The sequence below is a fragment of the Acartia tonsa genome, chromosome 12 (genome assembly GCF_053477335.1).
Source record: "Acartia tonsa isolate MP-2025a chromosome 12, ASM5347733v1, whole genome shotgun sequence".
In the NCBI taxonomy this organism is placed as follows: Eukaryota; Metazoa; Arthropoda; class Copepoda; order Calanoida; family Acartiidae; genus Acartia; species Acartia tonsa.
Genome location: NC_137271.1, coordinates 7,752,526 through 7,771,165, shown reverse-complemented (window position 1 = coordinate 7,771,165; position 18,640 = coordinate 7,752,526). Strand labels below are relative to the sequence as shown.

The window sequence follows — 18,640 nt, the reverse complement described above, 5'->3', positions numbered from 1 at the left end:
GTTTCAAATTAATCTTATGATTTTTATTTTAATGTTCGTGGAAAATAATCTGTAATGCGATGCTATCTATACATTATTGTTTCGTATGGATGAGAACCGGTTCTTATCCAGCAGATATAAATCGGTTATAAAGCCATACTTGAATGGTAATTTCACTTAAATAAAAAATGAACTAAAGCAAAAAGGATGAAAAAATGTAAATTTTTAAAAACTCTTATAGGTTGTGGTGAAAAAAAAAATATTTTTTTTAACAATAAGGTATGAAAAAATGAAATTATTACAGTTCATTGAAATAATTTTTACTTACACATACACATTTATTTTTTGTGTACACCCTATGCAAGTATATGAATATATAAACTGTTGCAAAACTGGAGAACCTATCTATTACATCAATTTTTTTGCATATATACAATACATGCATTCTGAGAAGTATATATTTCTGACAACAAAATTGGGGCGAAACTTTGCAATTTCTACGGCTACATATAATAAAGGATGAGCGGAGTAGAAATAACAACTTCTCATATTTAGGGAGGGAGGGAAAATTGACTGTAAATTCCACTGGTACTCAAATTGTTAAAACCGGCTCTCTCATTGTTTTGATTAAAACTTTGGATAAAAACATTAATTTAAACATTTGGTTTATTAAGTTGAGTGACCAAACGTTTTAACCATTAATTGTAATCTACAGGATGGATAATTCTATGAATTATCATTTGGGATGTACATCAATTCATCGGCCATTGTCTTATCCCTGCGTTTTGACGTTAAAAAAACCTTATAAAATTATGCTGCGCCCCTAGAAAAGAGTGTACTAACCTGATGAAAAGGCAGCAGTCTGATTCGGTCAAATTAAAATCCTCGGTTGCCACCCTGTAAAATAAAAACAATAATTACAAAAAATATATATAATTAGGTGAAAATAAATATTTTCCAATATAATCTGATTATTCAGTTTTGACACTCTTCAAGCGTTATTTTTCGTTTGTCTTACCACTTCAGAGCTTCGCTTTTATGTTGTCATCCATGTTTATAATAAGATCTAGACTTATTCTGCTACAATAAACATATAAAAAAGTAATTAAAAAGGATTGACATAATTAGTGTACAATCTTTTGCGCAAATATTCACATTCGAATAGCGTTTTATAAACAATTTTATAAGTATAGATGTATGATAATCCAGACAACTACCAGGCCCAATTGGTGGATACCCTTATCGTCTGCTAGCAATTTGCCTTATGTTCTTTTGTATGGACTCGGTTTCTATATCTGACGCTATTAGCTGATTTTGTAAGGACTTGGTTTCTATTTATGACTCTATTAGCTGATTTCAAAGACCCAATACAAAATTAAATATGGTCCCCTCCATGTTGACTGAGTTGCAGATAGCTCATGCCCCCTCTGATCTATTATTTGAAAATGAAATAACATATTAATAATTTGGACAGAAATATGACGAATGGGAATATGGATGAGGGCATTCAAAAAGTATTTGTTCATATAGAAAAATATAAATATAGTAGAGAAAAAAATCACAAAACCTTTCTCACATATTTGAATATTTGTATAGTTAAGCATGAGTGACAGACCGATTGACAAAGTAAATTACATGATAAAATAGATGCTCATTAGTATGGGGAATTATCACAAAAAAACTCATCCGTCTATCTTGAATAGTTGCTGAGAAAAACACACATCCTTAATAGCGTTACTGAAAGATTGACGGACCGACAGACAGACAAATTATAGAGTAGCTTCTCTTCTAATAATGAAAATTATAAATATGTGCTATTTTTCTATTCTGATAATATGAATAATTTTGTTGAATTCATAGTACATCCTGTATCAGTCTTAATCTCTTTTATTAATGTATTTAATCTAAAAGTATTTCAATTAAAATTTATCTTTTAATTACTTACTAAAAATATGTACCGTTTTTAAAGTAGCGGAGCTATTCTATAACTAGGACATGTCTGTCCATACGTCTCTTTGAATCTGTTATCCATAATGTTATGGTTTTAATTAACTACTAAGTGAGATAGTTATTGGCTTTTTTAGTAGATTTAATTAGAAATATCCGGAATATTTTAAAAATAACAGAAACAAACAAACATCTCTTTGATTACAATACTTTGGTAATAATACTGTTCACAGTAATTTTTGCCCTGGCCTGGCTAAAGACCAAGAATCCTCCTACTCTTATTAACGTCATGAACCTCAAATTGTAGCAGTAGGTGCTAATTTTAACGTCTTTGGTATGACACAGTGAGATTTATACAAGAAACCTAGCGTTCTTTGTAATTGCTACGCTAAACATGGACATAATTGTCGTTGATCATTGAATTAAATTACAAATCCTTATAAAAAGAGCGTAAAAAAGTAAAATTTTGGAACAAACGAAAATGAAATGTAAGTATTAAATTACAAGAAAGTTATCATGAACTAAATTTAATAATTTATACAATTTGTTCATAAGTAGCGCACTGACAACATTCTTTATTATAAAAAGATATATTTTTTGGCATGTAATGTAAAAAATCCTTAACATAAAAACTTCAATGCAACATAGATTTCAAATTGACAAAATGAGACTTACCAAAATATTGTTGCTTTGGCTTATTATCAGCGGCAGGCAGCTGGGAATTTGACAGCTGTGTCTACGGCTGCCGAGCATTTGTACAAAAGTATTAGAGTTTATGTGTATTTATTGTTTGAAGAGTTATGACTGTGTAAAGTTGGAAATAAATCATAGAAAAGAAAGAAAAAATGTAAATATAGTGTTACGAAAGATATTATGTTATATTATGATTTGTTATAAAGACTTTTAAATTTATACACAAAGTAATTTTATAAGAAAGGGACATCAATGCATTGGGTGCATTGATTTGGAGGCACTGATTTATAGTAAGGGAGGGAGAGGTAGTTTTCGTTTTTATGTAATGTTAGGTTAGGTTTTATTCAGTACTGGGTAGCTCCACAAGGAAAGGCCACCGTAGGGATAGGCCCTCGTAGGGGAAAAACCTACCTTCCCTCTCTTATTTTTAATATATATTCAGGATTACGGTGCCTATAATTACTCAGTTGATATCCGAAATATATTAGTAGCATGTGTTATTTCTTCTATGCTTTATAGCCAAACATATATCTTAAAAATTCTTAATATTGAAGTCAAATGACTAATAAGCAGCAGTTCTTACATTTTTTCGAGGAATAGTTATTTATCGCATCGTTTTATAGACAGCTTCGGCTGATAATAAATGAAAAAATATAAGATTATAAAAAAACTCCGGCTAACAAAACTGGTATCAATTTTATGTTTTTTTATATTAATATTCGTGGATGATTATATGTAACACGAAGCTATACATGATTTTTTAGCGGATGTTAATTAGTTTCAAAGCCAAATATCATTTATTACAAACGCATAACTTTTGTAATATTGTAGAAACTTTCAAGAATTTGTCTGTAACTGTTTAAAATGTTTTATAATGCTATATCAAATTTCTAACTTATAAAGGGACTGAGAAAAATTTGTTCTTCATATTTTTAGAAATTTTCTAGCTTTTGATTCTGCAATATGCAGCCTATAGGAATAAGAACGTAATTTTTCTTATAGAGAATGATTTAAAGTACAATTTCTAAGGAATAAGTGACTAAAAATATATTTTATTCCCCTATAGTTTAAATGATTGCTAGAAAATATGTTATTGTTCACCTTAAAGGTCAAAGAACGTAGTTTTCTCTTATCCAGATTCATGTTCATTAATATCAAACGTACAAGAGATTAAAGAAAACGTATAGAGCAGAACCGATTTTTAATCTGCAATCTTACAAATATAGAGAATTTATTTTTATTTTAAAAAAATCAAGATGTTAAGTTCTCTATCCTTTCAACATTACAAAAATGAAAGATAAAAATATAGGTTCTCTCACCTTTCAAATAATTCACCTCCGTCTAAGTACTCCATGACAAGAATTAACTCCTAAGATTAAAAGAAAAGGTTATTATATACTCTTACAAACGAAAGAACAATTCCAACGGATGACAACGTACAAAAAAAGTGAACACAACAAACAAACAAAAAGACAATATAGAATAGAAGCTAAGGCCATATATTTTTAAAGAAAGTCTATCTTTAATGACATCTGTTTTTTAAATACAATTCTTATTAAGATTTGACTTTTTCCAGAGCAGTACCGATATACTAACAAAAAAAATAATTTTAAAAGTAGATCTACTTTGTTGAGAAAACATTTGAGAGCAGAAGAGATAGAAACGTTCCCGCAGTGTAAATTTGATGCCCTATCGAGTATTATAGCCTGACTGACGGACCAAGTGGGTTGTAGTATTTTAGAGTAGCTTCACTACTAATAAACTATATCAAAAAGAACAGAAAAGGCGCTTAAAATGGTTTATGCAAAGAAAAGATCAGTTAAAGGCAGGGAAAACTAGGGAAAAGTTATCTTTAAACATATAATACGCATTACAGACTGAAAAAAAAGAAGACAAATAGAAAATTTAAAGAATAGCTACACTTCTAAAATTACTATGAAATGTTATACAAATCTACCGTATAGACTTTAAATTAAGGTATCAAATATCATTATTTGAAGTAGGAAAAAATTTTTGAAAAAGAAATTTCTTCAAGTATGTCTGTCTATATATTCATTATTCATTCATTTTAGACATTGATTGATTGAACGAATACGATGGGATTTCAACAGAGTATACAACTTAAGAATTCAAAATTTTAAAGTTATTATTTTAGCCATTTGTATAATGTCTAATAACACTTAAATCCATTTTCGCTGCATACATATATATTAATGCATCTTTTTAGATCTATATTAGACATTATACAAATGGCTAAAATAATAATTTTAAAATTTTGAATTCTTAAGTTGTATACTTAGTTAAAATCCTTATTTGAACATTGAAGATCATTGATTTCAACAGAGTATACAACTTAAGAATTCAAAATTTTAAAGTTATTATTTTAGCCATTTGTATAATGTCTAATACAGCTCTAAAAAGATGCATTAATTAATATGCAGCAAAAATGGATTTAAGATCATTTGTTTTTCTTCTATGAAGGCCCTACCAACAAAAGCAAAATAATTAAATAAATAGTTGTATACTCTGTTTAGTCAATCAATCAACCAAGAAACGCGGCATTCATCTTTCAAAAACCCATCTCTGACAATAGCAGAAAGAAAATTTTTCTAGGGTGAAATCTACAAAATACTTACCCTCTCGTTTTCAAAAGCCTCGACAAATTTGATGACATGCGGGTTGGACAGATTTTTCAGAATACCAATCTCCTCCTTTACTCTGATGATAGATTTACAAATGGATATTTAGGTTTTCACAGGGATCTAAAGGGATAAGACAACTAATTGATGTACATTCCAAATGTTACTTCACAAAATTACACCTTCTGCAGATTATAATTAGTGGTTGAAACATAAGGACACTTAATCTAATAAACCAACCAATCAAAAGTCCCCAAAGTTGTTAAGCCAACGAATAAGAAAACATTATTACAAAACTTTGGGGACTTTATAACAGCTCATTGTCCCATCATCACAACACTTCTCTTAATTTCGCTTTCCCTTTTTGTTTTCTTGCATGCTGTGAAAGATAGATGGCTTTGGCTAGAAATGTTTTCTATTACTTTTATTCCTCCATAATTTTTAGTAAATTGTTTTATTAATATATTTGAGCTTCGAAATAACGGATGTTGGCATTTTTGTTTCCGTATATACAGTAGATTTTCTCCTATTTCTAGCCGCTGCGGGGGGCTCTAGCCCTGCAGGGCCAATTTCTTAACCCTGCGGTTCATTCAACCCGCTACTTCGTTTTTTTCCATTGTCCTTGTTTTCTAGTTTAAAATAGTCAGTATGTCAAGGTTTGACTGAAGATTATACGCTAGAAGCTAATGCTACAGTGTTCTATTTTTTAGAGAGGATGAGAAGCTTAAAGATATAAGTAATAAAGGATGTTTTGCTACATTTAATGCACAACCCTAAAACAACCAACCAAAAGTTTTTGCTTTCCTACCATATATACATTGTTTAAAAGTGTTCATACAAAAATTCAAAAGAATAATTAAATAAAATAGTATCTATCAATAATTTACAGTTAGGGAGGGAGGGTACATTGCATGTTTAATGCAAATTTACAACACTTTATAAGTCAAAAGTTTGTAAGCTACCAAACAGATAATTTTACCCTTTAGACCTGAAAGATGAAAGAATTTATGTCAGTTATGAACATTGTTTTTTTTTCTAAATACAAATAAAAATTCTAAAAAAATATGTTCTTAATCTTCCTAAATCTTATCCTATTATATAAAGTAGTAAGTTTTTTTGTCTGTAGTAAAAGATCTTGCTAAACTCTGAACCGATACGGTTCTCCTTTACAGTAAAGCTTCGAGATTGGTATTTTAATAAGTCTTGGCATGGTTTAGGCTATTTTTCTGCCCTTTCTTATCCTTTCAAATATAGAACCCCTACATACAAGGGGCGCAGCCTCTAGTAATATTTAAAAAACACTAGGAGTTTATTTTATAAAATACAACATTCTTGGTTATCAAAAGCGTGTTTGGCTGTTATTGCCGCGCTAAATTTTCTGCGGGTTTAAGAAGACAGTGTTAATATAGACAAAAATAACTCCTCTACCGTTTACGATTGCGTGAGGGGACTCAAAATTATACTAAATTTTTTACTAAAATTCACAGTTGTCTGTTGAGGGACGATTTTGAAAAGATAACAAGGATGACAACTTACATATGTAGCGAAGCACAAAATATAAGAGATGGAAAAACATAAAAAGTGAGTTCTATAGCAGGTGTTCAGTTGTTATATAAAATAAATAGTATACAATACTATTTTTATGTTTTTGAAGCATGACCGACAGACAGACCGGCCATGTAAATTATACACTGAATGCTCATTCGTAGATGAAAAATATTGGTTCAAAAGATTGGGTTCTAGTGTATTCGACATTCCATTGTCACCCACCTCCAAGGAAATAATAGACAACAAACGTGAGCGGTATTCTAAATAATTATTCAAAATTACGCTTTTTAAAATCGCGTTTATGAAAAAATCTACAAAGATTGAGCTTCCATTTAGTTGAAGAATGACATATTGATAGAAAAGACATGATCCTATAAAAAAAATTTTTTTACCCAGCCAAGAACCTAGTGTGTATTTGGTTGACTTGTTGAAAGATAGCCTGATATCTAGTTGCCGAATGTGTACGCAGTTTCCTGAGTGTTTCCTCATCCTAGCTCAATATTTACTACTAGCTAAAAAAGCTTCAAACTTTAAAAAAAATATCAAAATTTGAAAAATTCAAATTTATAATGTATAAATCGTTTATACATTCAAATTTAGATTTTTTGAGGGAAGTTTGAAGATTTTTAGCTAGTAGTAAATATTGAGCTAGGATGAGGAAACACTCAGGAAACTGCGTACACATTCGGCAACTAGATATCAGGCTATCTGTTGAAATGGTGTTGAGTGTTTAGACATCCGTACCAAAGGGGTCAGTGATATCCCCTCAAACTTAAAGTGGACCACAAACAATCTCTTTGAAAAAATGTAATTAATGTAAGGTAATGTAAGAGCTAAAACATGTTATAAAATGTTCAAAATGAATTAAGGGGTTTTTCTGTGGTCCAACCGTCGATTTCAGGGATTGTACCAAAGGGGTCAAGTGCATGCTGTGGGAAGGGAGGGGGAGGGGGGCAACTTTTAAGGGTATGGCAAGTAAATAATTGGTTAGGGTACATTTTAACACAGTTAAGGTGTTTTTGAAATTTCTATTTCTGGGGTAGTCAAGTATAAAGTCTAAATGATTAGAATTAAATAAGATAAAACTTTATATACTGATTTGAATAGTTCTCAATATGAATTTAAGGGTTTAGGAATTATTAAATATGCGAAAAATATTGAAATTGATTAATTGATTGATGTGAAATAAAGGCATTTTTGTTTACAAAATTAAAAAATATTTAAAGCAACCACATGCAGTAAAGATCGTAATAAAAATAACTAAAAAGACAAAATAACAAAGTAAAGTTTAGAGCAGATGCTCTTCAATTTTAGACATCTATATTGAATAGTAGCCGAGAAATTCTTGCTTACCACTGGACAGACAGACAGACAAACTGAAAAAAAGTTTAAAGTAATTTAATTGTTGAACCATCTTATATTTATAGTTTTAGGCCTGCCAGTATGTGAATTATTTTTTTGAAAATATTTGCTAATTTCATAAATCTTTTTTGTTGCTTTATAAGTTCACAAGTTTTTAAGGGAAGTAAAAAAGAATTGTGGGTAGGTAAAATTATGGTAGAAACATAATTGAAAAAGGTTTCTTTTTTAAATTTTTTTTCAATTTGTGTTTGTTATTACTAGCGGTGTAGCTACTCTATGATTTATCTTTCCATGATAGGCTTCAAACCAAGGGATCTAATGGGATAAATGGCCGATAAATTGATGTACATTGTACATCCCCAATGATGATAAACAAAAATACCCCTTCTGTAGATTATAATTAGTGATTGAAACGTTTGGACACTCAACTGAATGAACCAACTAATCAAAATTAAGTAAAAGTCCCGTAGGTTGTTAAGCCAACGAATAAGACTTTGGGAACTATAGTGTAATAAATATCCCTCCTTGCCTTAAACCATTCAGTTGACTTGTTCTTGGTTTACTTCGACAGCTTAAGCCCCCTCCCTCCAAAGTGGGACTTATAGATAATGGTCGTGCAATAGAAGGGTTGTATGTCTTTAATAAAACAAATGAGACAATATTTCAATGATCAAATCAGTGTTTAATCGCTTATCAATATACTCATTTTTGAAAATATTATATTCTACGCTATCTATAAATATAATTGTCCTTGTTATATTTTGCATTTGAATGCCTTCTACGATTATTTCAACTGCCTTTAATTTTTCATTAAACAAGAATAAAAGTTTTCATTTCAACTAATCTCGCACTTAAAAAATATCAAGTTGCTATACTTGTATTGTAATGTTTAAAATCTCAAGAAAAATGGTGAAATGTTTTTTTTTTTTAATTTTACTTATCCCACCATAAATTAGCCTAAATCCTACAAAAGACCATTTGAAAATCCCTCTAAAATAAAAAAAAATAGTGAAGTATATACAACTACTCGAGACTTTTCAACGAGAGCATTTGAGGGGGAGGACGAGTCGACCCCCATACTTGAATTTTAGTTTTAAAAAGAAAAAAAATATATATATATATATTTTATCCAGGGGCTGGGAGGGATCAGGTTGCCTCCCCTTAAATATTTATAAACCATATCGGTCCAACAGTTATCGAGATCCATCGGTACAAACAGAAATCCTGTTACTTTTTAAATTTAAGATTGTATGAAAATTTTCCAATGTATGGGTTAATATTAAGGTATCAAAACAATTGAAAGCTGCCACATTTTTTTTGTTAAAGTACATTGATTTAGATGGAGATTTTTCATCTAACAAAAAAACTATTTGTCTATACATCTATATGCATTACTAGTACATGCAGTTCATGATGGACACATTTAAAAGATATCTACTGCAATATTTACCGTATGATATATTGAATTGTATAAAGGGGAAATGCCTTTGCCCAAAGTCTCATTTCATTATCAGACAGAGTCCTAATTCATTGGTCGGTCAACAAATCATTATGAACGGGCGAAAAAAATGGAAGCTAAAGAGTTTTTGTTTGGATAAAATATTCCCTTCTCGTATTGATGAGTATAAAATTAGCACTTTGAAAATTTTAGAGGTAAATAGAAGGGTGTTCAATCAATGATGCTCATAAAATCATATGAATCATAATATCAAATCAACATCAAAACTAGATTTTGCAACAATAGTACAAACTGCACATATTTAAAACTCCTTAATCATCCTCTTTAATTTATTTGCTTTTTGTCTTTTGTGAATACGTAACACTAAGAGGTTAAAAGATATAAGAATAACTATAACTTACAACCCCATGATTAACCGAATACAGTGTTGAAACAATCCGACCACATTATTGGCTTGAAATTGTAAAAAACATTATATTAAAAGGACTCCTCCTTGTACATTAAATCCGTATAAAAAAACAACGGGTTTAATTAGAATTAGGCTTTGCGTTGGGAATTCTAACATTTTTTAACACTTTGTTACAAGTTAACTAAAATAACCAAAATCTTTGTCTTTTTAAGTTTGACAGATTGTTGAACCTGATTGAACATCTATGGCAATAAATCTATTATGCGGGTGTAGTAATATGCAGAAGTGAGTGCACACTAGAAAAAAAACCTACTCTAGTAGCTGACATATGGAGTGAAGATGCTTTGTAACTCATTTTCGCCCTTATTTGAGCTTTTTGTTGTTCTCTAATTTGCATTCCTTGACAAGGTTCATTATAGTTGCCCGCAGATACGTACATTTGATTTTCCAGGATAAAAATTTTGTGAAAATCCTCCACCCTTAAGCTTGCAGAAGTGGGGTGCAGTGGGGTGTCAATATCCCCCTCAAAATTAAGATAGCTTCACACCTTTTCATCAAATACAGAATGTGCATAATTCAAATATCAATTGTCATTGTTATCATATTTTCAAAATAAATTTAATACTTAAAAAAATCTACAAAGAAAGTTGTCATTTAAATTAATTGTATCATCCTTGTTAATGAAATACATAGGACTTTCAGCTAAAAACAAAACTGCAATCATGGTTGACAAACACTATATTTAATTTTTGATGCTTTATTTGGAAGAGTAAAAATAAAAAGGTTTAAATTGGAATTAAGCACATGTATATCTTATTTTTTTTTCTTTCAAATTGCCCATTCCTACGTATTAATAAAGACTTCAAAACTGTTTCTACTACTGCTATGTCATACTGATATGAACAACAAAAACGCGTTACAATGCACATATAAAATTTCCAGCCAGATATTATGAAATTGAAGAGTTGGTTGACTGTTGTGTATTAACATTAACATCTTTGCTTGTCATAGACTGAGGTTTCAGATGGAATCGAATATGAAACCAACGAAAGCTCTTCAGGTTGTAGCCGGTGACCCCGTTTGCAGTTTTTAGATCGGTGCAAAAGGTTTCATTTAGAAGGATATAAGGTATCTGGCATACATATTTTTATCTTTGTTCTTAATTTAAAATTTGTATTAGCTAATTGCGGAGGTTTCTAGTTTTCTTAGTTTAGTTTAGGTATGCCCAAGGAAAGATTCTTTAGTGACCCCTGTATGGTAAACAACTCAAATTGCGTTATGGGAAATTTTAGGTTGTTTTTCTTTCTATGACTTAAAGTTGACAGCCAGTGAAACAATATTAAACGACAAAAGTCCTTATGTTGATGAAATTCTGCATGAAATAGCCTACTTTTTATTTTGAACTTTTTTTCTCCAAAGTCTAATCCCTAATATTTGTGATTTCATTTGTTTTAAAATTGTGCAGAGACTGTCAATTAGTAAACCAGTTAAAAATAATTTTAAGAATCAGGCTGCTCGTTAACTTATCTTCCCTTAGATATTGGCAAAATGTTTATATGTTAGAATTATCCTACTTAGTTAAAGCATCGAATGATATGTCTTCTATTTAGATTAAATATATTTTTGTAAAGATAATTTGCCAACCTAGTGTGCTGTTAATATATCAACGAAAGAATATTATAATATATTATAAATAGCTATGAAACCCTGGATACTGAGATAGAACATATAATTAATCAACCCCCATTTTAAAAGATTTTTTCTTCTTGCAAATCATAAAATTTCATAATTTTTCAATGAAGTCAATCAAACAATGAAAATTGTAAGCAATTTTCCAGTATGGCTTCGAACGAAACCGATTATAGCCACTGGATTAATACCGGTTCTCATCTCATCTCGGGTCTAACAAAACTGGTTTTTATACCCGTGTAAAGCTGTTTATATAAGTAAGCTATTTGATTTAAATGCTTGCTGAGTAATTTTACCATAAGATAGCGATGCCAAAATAAAAATATGTCATTCTTGTAGTGTTGTATATTTTTGCCTATATATTAGTAAAATGCTAGTTGCTAATTATACATACCAAAAAACTGCAGTGTTCAATCAATATCCTAGAAACAGCTGTGCCTAATAAGGTACAATTTTCAGAAAAGCTTTATTTTCTCGAAGTGAAAATACTCTATAGCTTTGTAATGTCCGTTGTTACTTACTTAAAAGAACAAAAACTTTCTTGAATGTTAATATCTTTAGAATATATCGATTTTATGGACATGTCCTGCAAAAAAAATATATCTAAGTTCTGTTTAGATACAAGAAAAACCACTGTAAATTTTTTAGTTTTATTAAATTTGCTAACTTGAGAAAAAGATATTTTTGTGAGTCTTAAAGTCACATTTTTACAATTTCTAAAGTTAATGGGTTTTGCCTAATTACTTAACAAGTATGCTTCAATTGGTTGTAGGGGAAAAATGCTTTAAACAGTTAGTAAGCTATTTATAATTTTCGTATATACTATTTCTTTACTATCGCATTTAACATTAGTAGTCATATCTCACATAAATTGACATTTGTTTAATTGGACAATAAAAAACTAAAAGTTCTAAGCTTTGTTTGTCCTAATAAACGCTTATTGCTGCGCTACTTACGAAAACAATTGTCCTTATAAACTCTCAAAAAAAAAATATTTTCAAAAACTCAACTTAAATTAGGGCTCGGCATCGGCGCGTCAGCCGTTTGTAAGCAACAGCGAAATCGACTTATTACAATTTTGATTATCAGCTAGAAGTCTAAACCTGTCCTAAATATCTCCAAAAAAAATTCAAAGCGTACAAACAGGTTTAAATTTAGGGGTTAGTAGCAGCTGACGCGCGGCTGTCGAGCCACAATTTAGGTTGATTTTTTGAATCACTATTTAATCTTTTCCGCATCAAATCAAATTTAATTTAAATTATGTGAAGTTGGTGTTAGATCGTCAACACCCATCTCAGGTGAACTTTGGTGCTCTTATTATATCAAGTCACTCAAGTTGATATAATGTCATTAATAGAATAGCAGAACTGGGAAGTTTAAGCCTTAAAGTAAAAATTCCCAAACTTGGTCTAACATAAGAATATATCGATTTATCAGTAATAACCCTTTTTTAAATTCAAATATGGCCTATTTAAATAAATAAAATGTTAACAAAAGCATCCAGGTTCAACATGGTTATTTCAGTTAACTCAAAGCTCATTGTTTGTAAATTCCAATGTGATACTGTCCTTTAGATATAAAACATACAAAAAGAAAAAAAAGTTTACTGTGGCAACTTCAAAAACTTCAGATAAATATCATTCGAATTCTTTTACCTTATTAATGCTGATACCAGATAAAATTATTTTAACTAATTAATTTTGATACGAAAGAATAGTAAATTATCAAGACGTACGGGCGAGTCAAATTATAGAAAAGCTAAAAAATCTAACTTTTTTCTCTACATCTTTGACTAATCTTATTAAGTTTATTGTTATAACTAGATATTCTACTTTAAAGTTAGAATTCCAGAGTTCAATACACAAAAGTACTGAATACGAAGTTTTCTTTTCTTACAGTTAGCTATCCCTGTATTATGATTTAGAATAGTTATTTATCGCATCGTATTATAGACAGCTTTCTGCGGATATAAAAATAAGAAAAAATAGGTTTGTTAGCCCCGAGGGACCGAAGGTTCTGGCTAACAAAAACTAGTATAAATCTTATGATTTTTATTTTGATGTTCGTGGAAAATTTCTGTAATACGAGGCTATACATGATTTTCCAGTATGGCTGAGAAATATTTCTGATACAGAGGATATTAATCGGTTTCGAAACCATACTGGAAAGGTCTTTCTTTTCTAATCATCTGTCTATACTGTTTTACTATAGTACATTGTCATTTATTTTATAACCCCTTTGTATAATATCTGTTGATATTTTGGAAGAATATGTGCAATCATTCAGTCACTTTGATCAAGTCGAATCATCAAATGTTTTTGGGCCAAGGTATCCCCCCTTACCTTAAACTTGATATCACTCGCTTCTCTTACCAGCATTAGGTAGTATTTTTTAACGTCTCTATTATGACTGATTATTAATACCGTAGGTTTTACGTTTGTCTGTATGCTGGCCAAATCAATCCCCCTTTTATACTATTCATGTCATGCACCCAGCAAAACAGTAGTAAAGCTTAAAATACTGTCTCTGTCACCGAGATGTTATAGAAATGGATATAGAATATACGTGGATATATTGACAGGGGAAAAGTTGTCGTAAATTTATTCTACTAACATAGACCTCATTTATTGGCCAGTTCGCTCTTTCACTAGGAGGAGATGGGGTAAATGAGGTGGATTGGGGGTATCGTTATTCAATGGAGTTTAACTTTACTAGAGTATATAAAATCTGGTGCAGCATCCATGTAATAATGTATCTATTGTTGTAGAAAGATTTAGAATTAGTCGACGCCCAATAATCAACCAATCAACTTTAGTTTTACGGGGAGCGTACCAACTCTAGAAGTCATTGTTTGTGTTAAAATATTTTTAAGCCATCTCAAGTCAACATTTGATTTAAAATCAATCAATCAAATAATAAGCGAAATTACAAGTCTTTTTAAAAGTCCAGTTTCCTCTCACTAACTGTATTATACAAAGTGTTCTTGTTTTTTTTGTTTTTTTTATTTTGCAGATTTTTGATAGATGGATGAACTTTGCAATTAAGGATTGATAGATAGATAGAGTGCTAAAAATGTTTTGTTAGTTTTCCAGATAAATCTTAATGTAAATATATAATAACTTATTATATGTACTCTATTATAAAAATCTAAAATAGAGTACTTTTAAATCCTATTAGTAAGGTTATTTGTCTGAAGCTAAAGATCTAAGAAACTGCTGGTCTGAATAGATTGTACTTTTTAGATGAGCTTTGTAATTGTCTAGGAGTAGTTTTAGGCTATTTTTCTGCTTCCTGCCATCACACACCGGTCCCTCCCCTAGAGGCTAGGGTCGACAACTAGTTTCTAATAATCCATTTGTTTTCCTTTGTTTATGTTCATTTTTTCTGATTTTTATATGCTTTGCCGCCATGATTCCTCCGCTAACTTTGTCAGTCACCTGAAATATATTTACGTTTTCGTGGGCAATATATTAAATTATTTTGTTTTGTACAGAATACTGACCGCTGATACTAAAATAAAAAAAAGATTATTAAAAATATTTTCCAGTATGGCTTCGTAAATATTTTAAAACCGCAGGATTAGATTCAGTTCTGAGCCATACTAAAAAATAATGTATCGTATCGTATTATAGACAATTTTCTACAAATGATAAAAACAAAATCAAAATAGAAATACCAGTTTTGATAGCTCGGTCCTTCGGCCCCTTAGGACCAAAAAAACTGGTTTTAATCCTATAATTTTTTATCTTGTATAAATAAATTAAATCAAGCAAGTTAAAACGGTTTCTATAAAGCTAAATTGAATAATGATACGAGATAAAATGGAATGATCAAAATATTCTAGTTCGCTTTGCATAGATGTCTCTTTACCTATCCTACATGTCTCTCTTTCCATATATCTCTTTTACTATCTATTTATCTATCATACCTGGTAAACGACACCAAACTTGCCACGACCTAGTTCTTTTTTCTTCTCATAGATGTCTATGTATCTTTCTATGGGATGGATTCTGTCTTCAGCCCTGTGCAAATTCAGATTACCTTTTCATCTATTGCACACAAAGACGATACACAAAATTACTCCTTCTTTAGTTGAAAACTTTGGTTGAAAAGTTTTGATACTACTAGTTTGGAACCAATAAAAATTTAATAAAAGTGCCCTTAGTTTGAGAACCAACAAATAAAATTATTTTATTTGAACCTATTTAGTAAAAGTGTGTGATCTGATTTTGACGTAAAAAAAATTAGACAATAAGAGGCCACTATAAATTTTACCATTGGTAGATTACAGTGTATACTGGCCTCTCATTGGCTATTTTATTTTATACGTCTTCAGAGTCAGACACTTTTATAGCTTCTTTAATTTTCAAACTTTTGGTTCTAGTGCGAATTAAATTAAAGCAAAGCACTGAAATGGTAGGACAAACGAACATTAACACATGTAGAACTGCTTCCTGAAATGCATGAATATATAAGTTTGAACAAAATTTTAAGTAAATTTGTTGCAAAACTACTTAAATACAGGATACTAAATATAAGATGTAAGAAGGTAAAGCCTGCCTTGTGATGGTGTCCCCCTCAGGGCCTCCTGTTGCCCCCCCGTCACCAAACAGAGACATCCTGAAATAAAAAAAAATAATTTAAAATTTCAAAACTATTAAATTTTTTTTTTAAATATTTGATGTTGAATTGTACCTATCTGTTTTAGGAATCATGTTTGAAAGTTTGAAATTGATTGGACAATTCTAATATGCATTTTGATAACTAATACACAAAATTACCCCTTCTGTAGAGTGAAAAAAGTGGTTAAAACGTTTGAACTCTCTATAATAAATTAGACAAATATTTCAACTTAATTTAGTTAATCGAAATACCTTTTTCTGGTTGCAACTGAAAATCTAGTTTTCCTAAGTAACACCAAAAATGTAGAGTTGAGAGGGTTATAATGATCAGAGATATAGGGAAAGGTCTTTGGAGGATAAAATGAATTATATCCTTATACAAAAGTAACAGGATTTCTGTCTTTTCGGCTTTATGTCTATCTTTACTGAAAAATCTCCTTAATCACGAAACCAATATGGTTCTTCTTTAGATCTTAAGAAGAAAAATCACAAAAAATATAACCACACCCCATTTTTTATACTTTAATAAAATAAAATTGGATGGGCAGGGGCGACTTACCCCCCCTCCCTCCTTCCTCAATGGGCGTAGCCGCTATTAATAAAATAAAATTATAGATGATTCAAATATTCCATTAATTCTTATGTCCGAAATTCTACCTTTCAAAGCATTCAATTTTATCTGCCATTTGCCAATCCCTACGGCTCTGATTAATAATATACCCTTTAACTAAAAATTGTTAACACTTAAAGTTAGGAAATAAAGGAAGCAGTTTCCCTAAAATTGCCTGGTTGAGCACTGAATGCGACTCTCCCCTTATATTAAAATGCATTAAATTGGAAGTAGTTTTTGGTGTGTTAGGTTCTTGAATGAGAACAGGGTAGTCCCATAGGGCTAAGACCCCTTTTATTTCTAATTTGTTTAAAAAAATAAGCTTGGAAGTAAACTTTAACGGAAAGCGGCATATAATGACAAGAATGACAAGAACAATAATGAGCACAACTGCGTAAATACAAAGGACAACACTATATTATTCAACATAATTATACACAAATCTAATAAAACTTCTTTAAGCAACTAATACCCTAGCCAACACTTTACATGAAAGCCGTTTTAAAGGTTTTAATTAACAAAGGCAAAGAAATTTTCAACTTTTTAGTGCTTAAAACCTCTTCATAAAACCCCGGGGTAAAAATCTTATCACAAAAAACTATATTCAATTTAAAGGCATTAAAATGTAGCCTCAAAAATGTGCAAAAAATCAAGGATACAGAGATAGATCAATGGTTAATACATTTATATTATAATGTAGCTCTAAAATATTCGAAATAAGGGGTTTGGAAAAGATCAATGTTCAAAGAAAAATATTTTGTCAATCAAAGTTATTAATGTAAATCTCTAACACAAATATATAACACTGAAACAGTACAGTTTGTTTGAGAAATGATTATTGTTTATAGCTATAGTACTGAAGGCAAATAAGTTTCTCTTCAGATTCAGGAAAACATTGGGGTGTTTATTTCACTAGTCCCCAAGGTTTTATGATAATGTTTCCTTATGTAATGGCTCAACAACTTTGGAGACATTTATTAAATTTTAATTGCATTAAGTTGGGTGCACAAACGATTTAACCCTTACAGATCGGGGGGGGGGGGGGCGGCTAAATCAGCCCCCCCTCAATTTTTTTTTAATGTATTTTTTTTGTAGGTAAGATAGAGAGCTGTGACTTCATGACTTTTTAAATTTAGTAATTATACGTCGGCAAGAGTTGATTTTATAAGGATATCTGGTCTGTGTCGGTCGTGGTGTCCGGTCAAAGTCGGTTAGGTAGCACCAAAATTAGAAAAAATTCTTTATGACTTTTGTGTATAAGGTAGAGACCTAAATTTGTTTTTGGTGAATACTTAAATATCAATGAACATCTGAAAATAGTGGTGTTATGACCCTTTGACCGCTCTATGACCGATTTAATGACCGATTTTTTGTCCGGCTTATACTATAGACATATATCATGAATATCGTGGCTTCTATTACAGCTAGATTTCCAGCCGCGTTTTTGACGACAATAATCCGCCGTTTTATTGTCTTTCGATTTATCATGCTTTCTGGGGATTTCCGCAAATTTTTCTTCGGTTTATTAACGCGAAATGGCGGTTGCCAAACATTGATATTAATATTGCAATTCACTACAATAAAGGGTGGTCTTAAAATATGTTTATTGTTTAAGATAAAATGCATTGTTTTATATATTTTTTTATACAATACCATTACATCATCAACAATCATCCAAAAAGT

The 18,640-nt window shown here is 30.6% G+C and overlaps 1 protein-coding gene across 1 annotated transcript in view; it reads right to left on the bottom strand.

The window, feature by feature from the left end:
* The window catches only part of LOC145334645 (uncharacterized), a 160,390-nt gene that overhangs the window by 56,518 nt on the left and 85,232 nt on the right, over nucleotides 1–18,640 (bottom strand). Inside the window, exons 2-7 of the mRNA XM_080180181.1 lie at nucleotides 16,286–16,345; nucleotides 15,654–15,747; nucleotides 15,091–15,162; nucleotides 5,256–5,339; nucleotides 3,939–3,988; nucleotides 823–876 (exon numbers count right to left, since the gene is read on the bottom strand). Of these exons, the coding sequence (XP_080036307.1) occupies nucleotides 823–876; nucleotides 3,939–3,988; nucleotides 5,256–5,339; nucleotides 15,091–15,162; nucleotides 15,654–15,747; nucleotides 16,286–16,344 (413 nt within the window). The 5' untranslated portion in view covers nucleotide 16,345. The remainder of the gene's footprint in view (nucleotides 1–822; nucleotides 877–3,938; nucleotides 3,989–5,255; nucleotides 5,340–15,090; nucleotides 15,163–15,653; nucleotides 15,748–16,285; nucleotides 16,346–18,640) is intronic.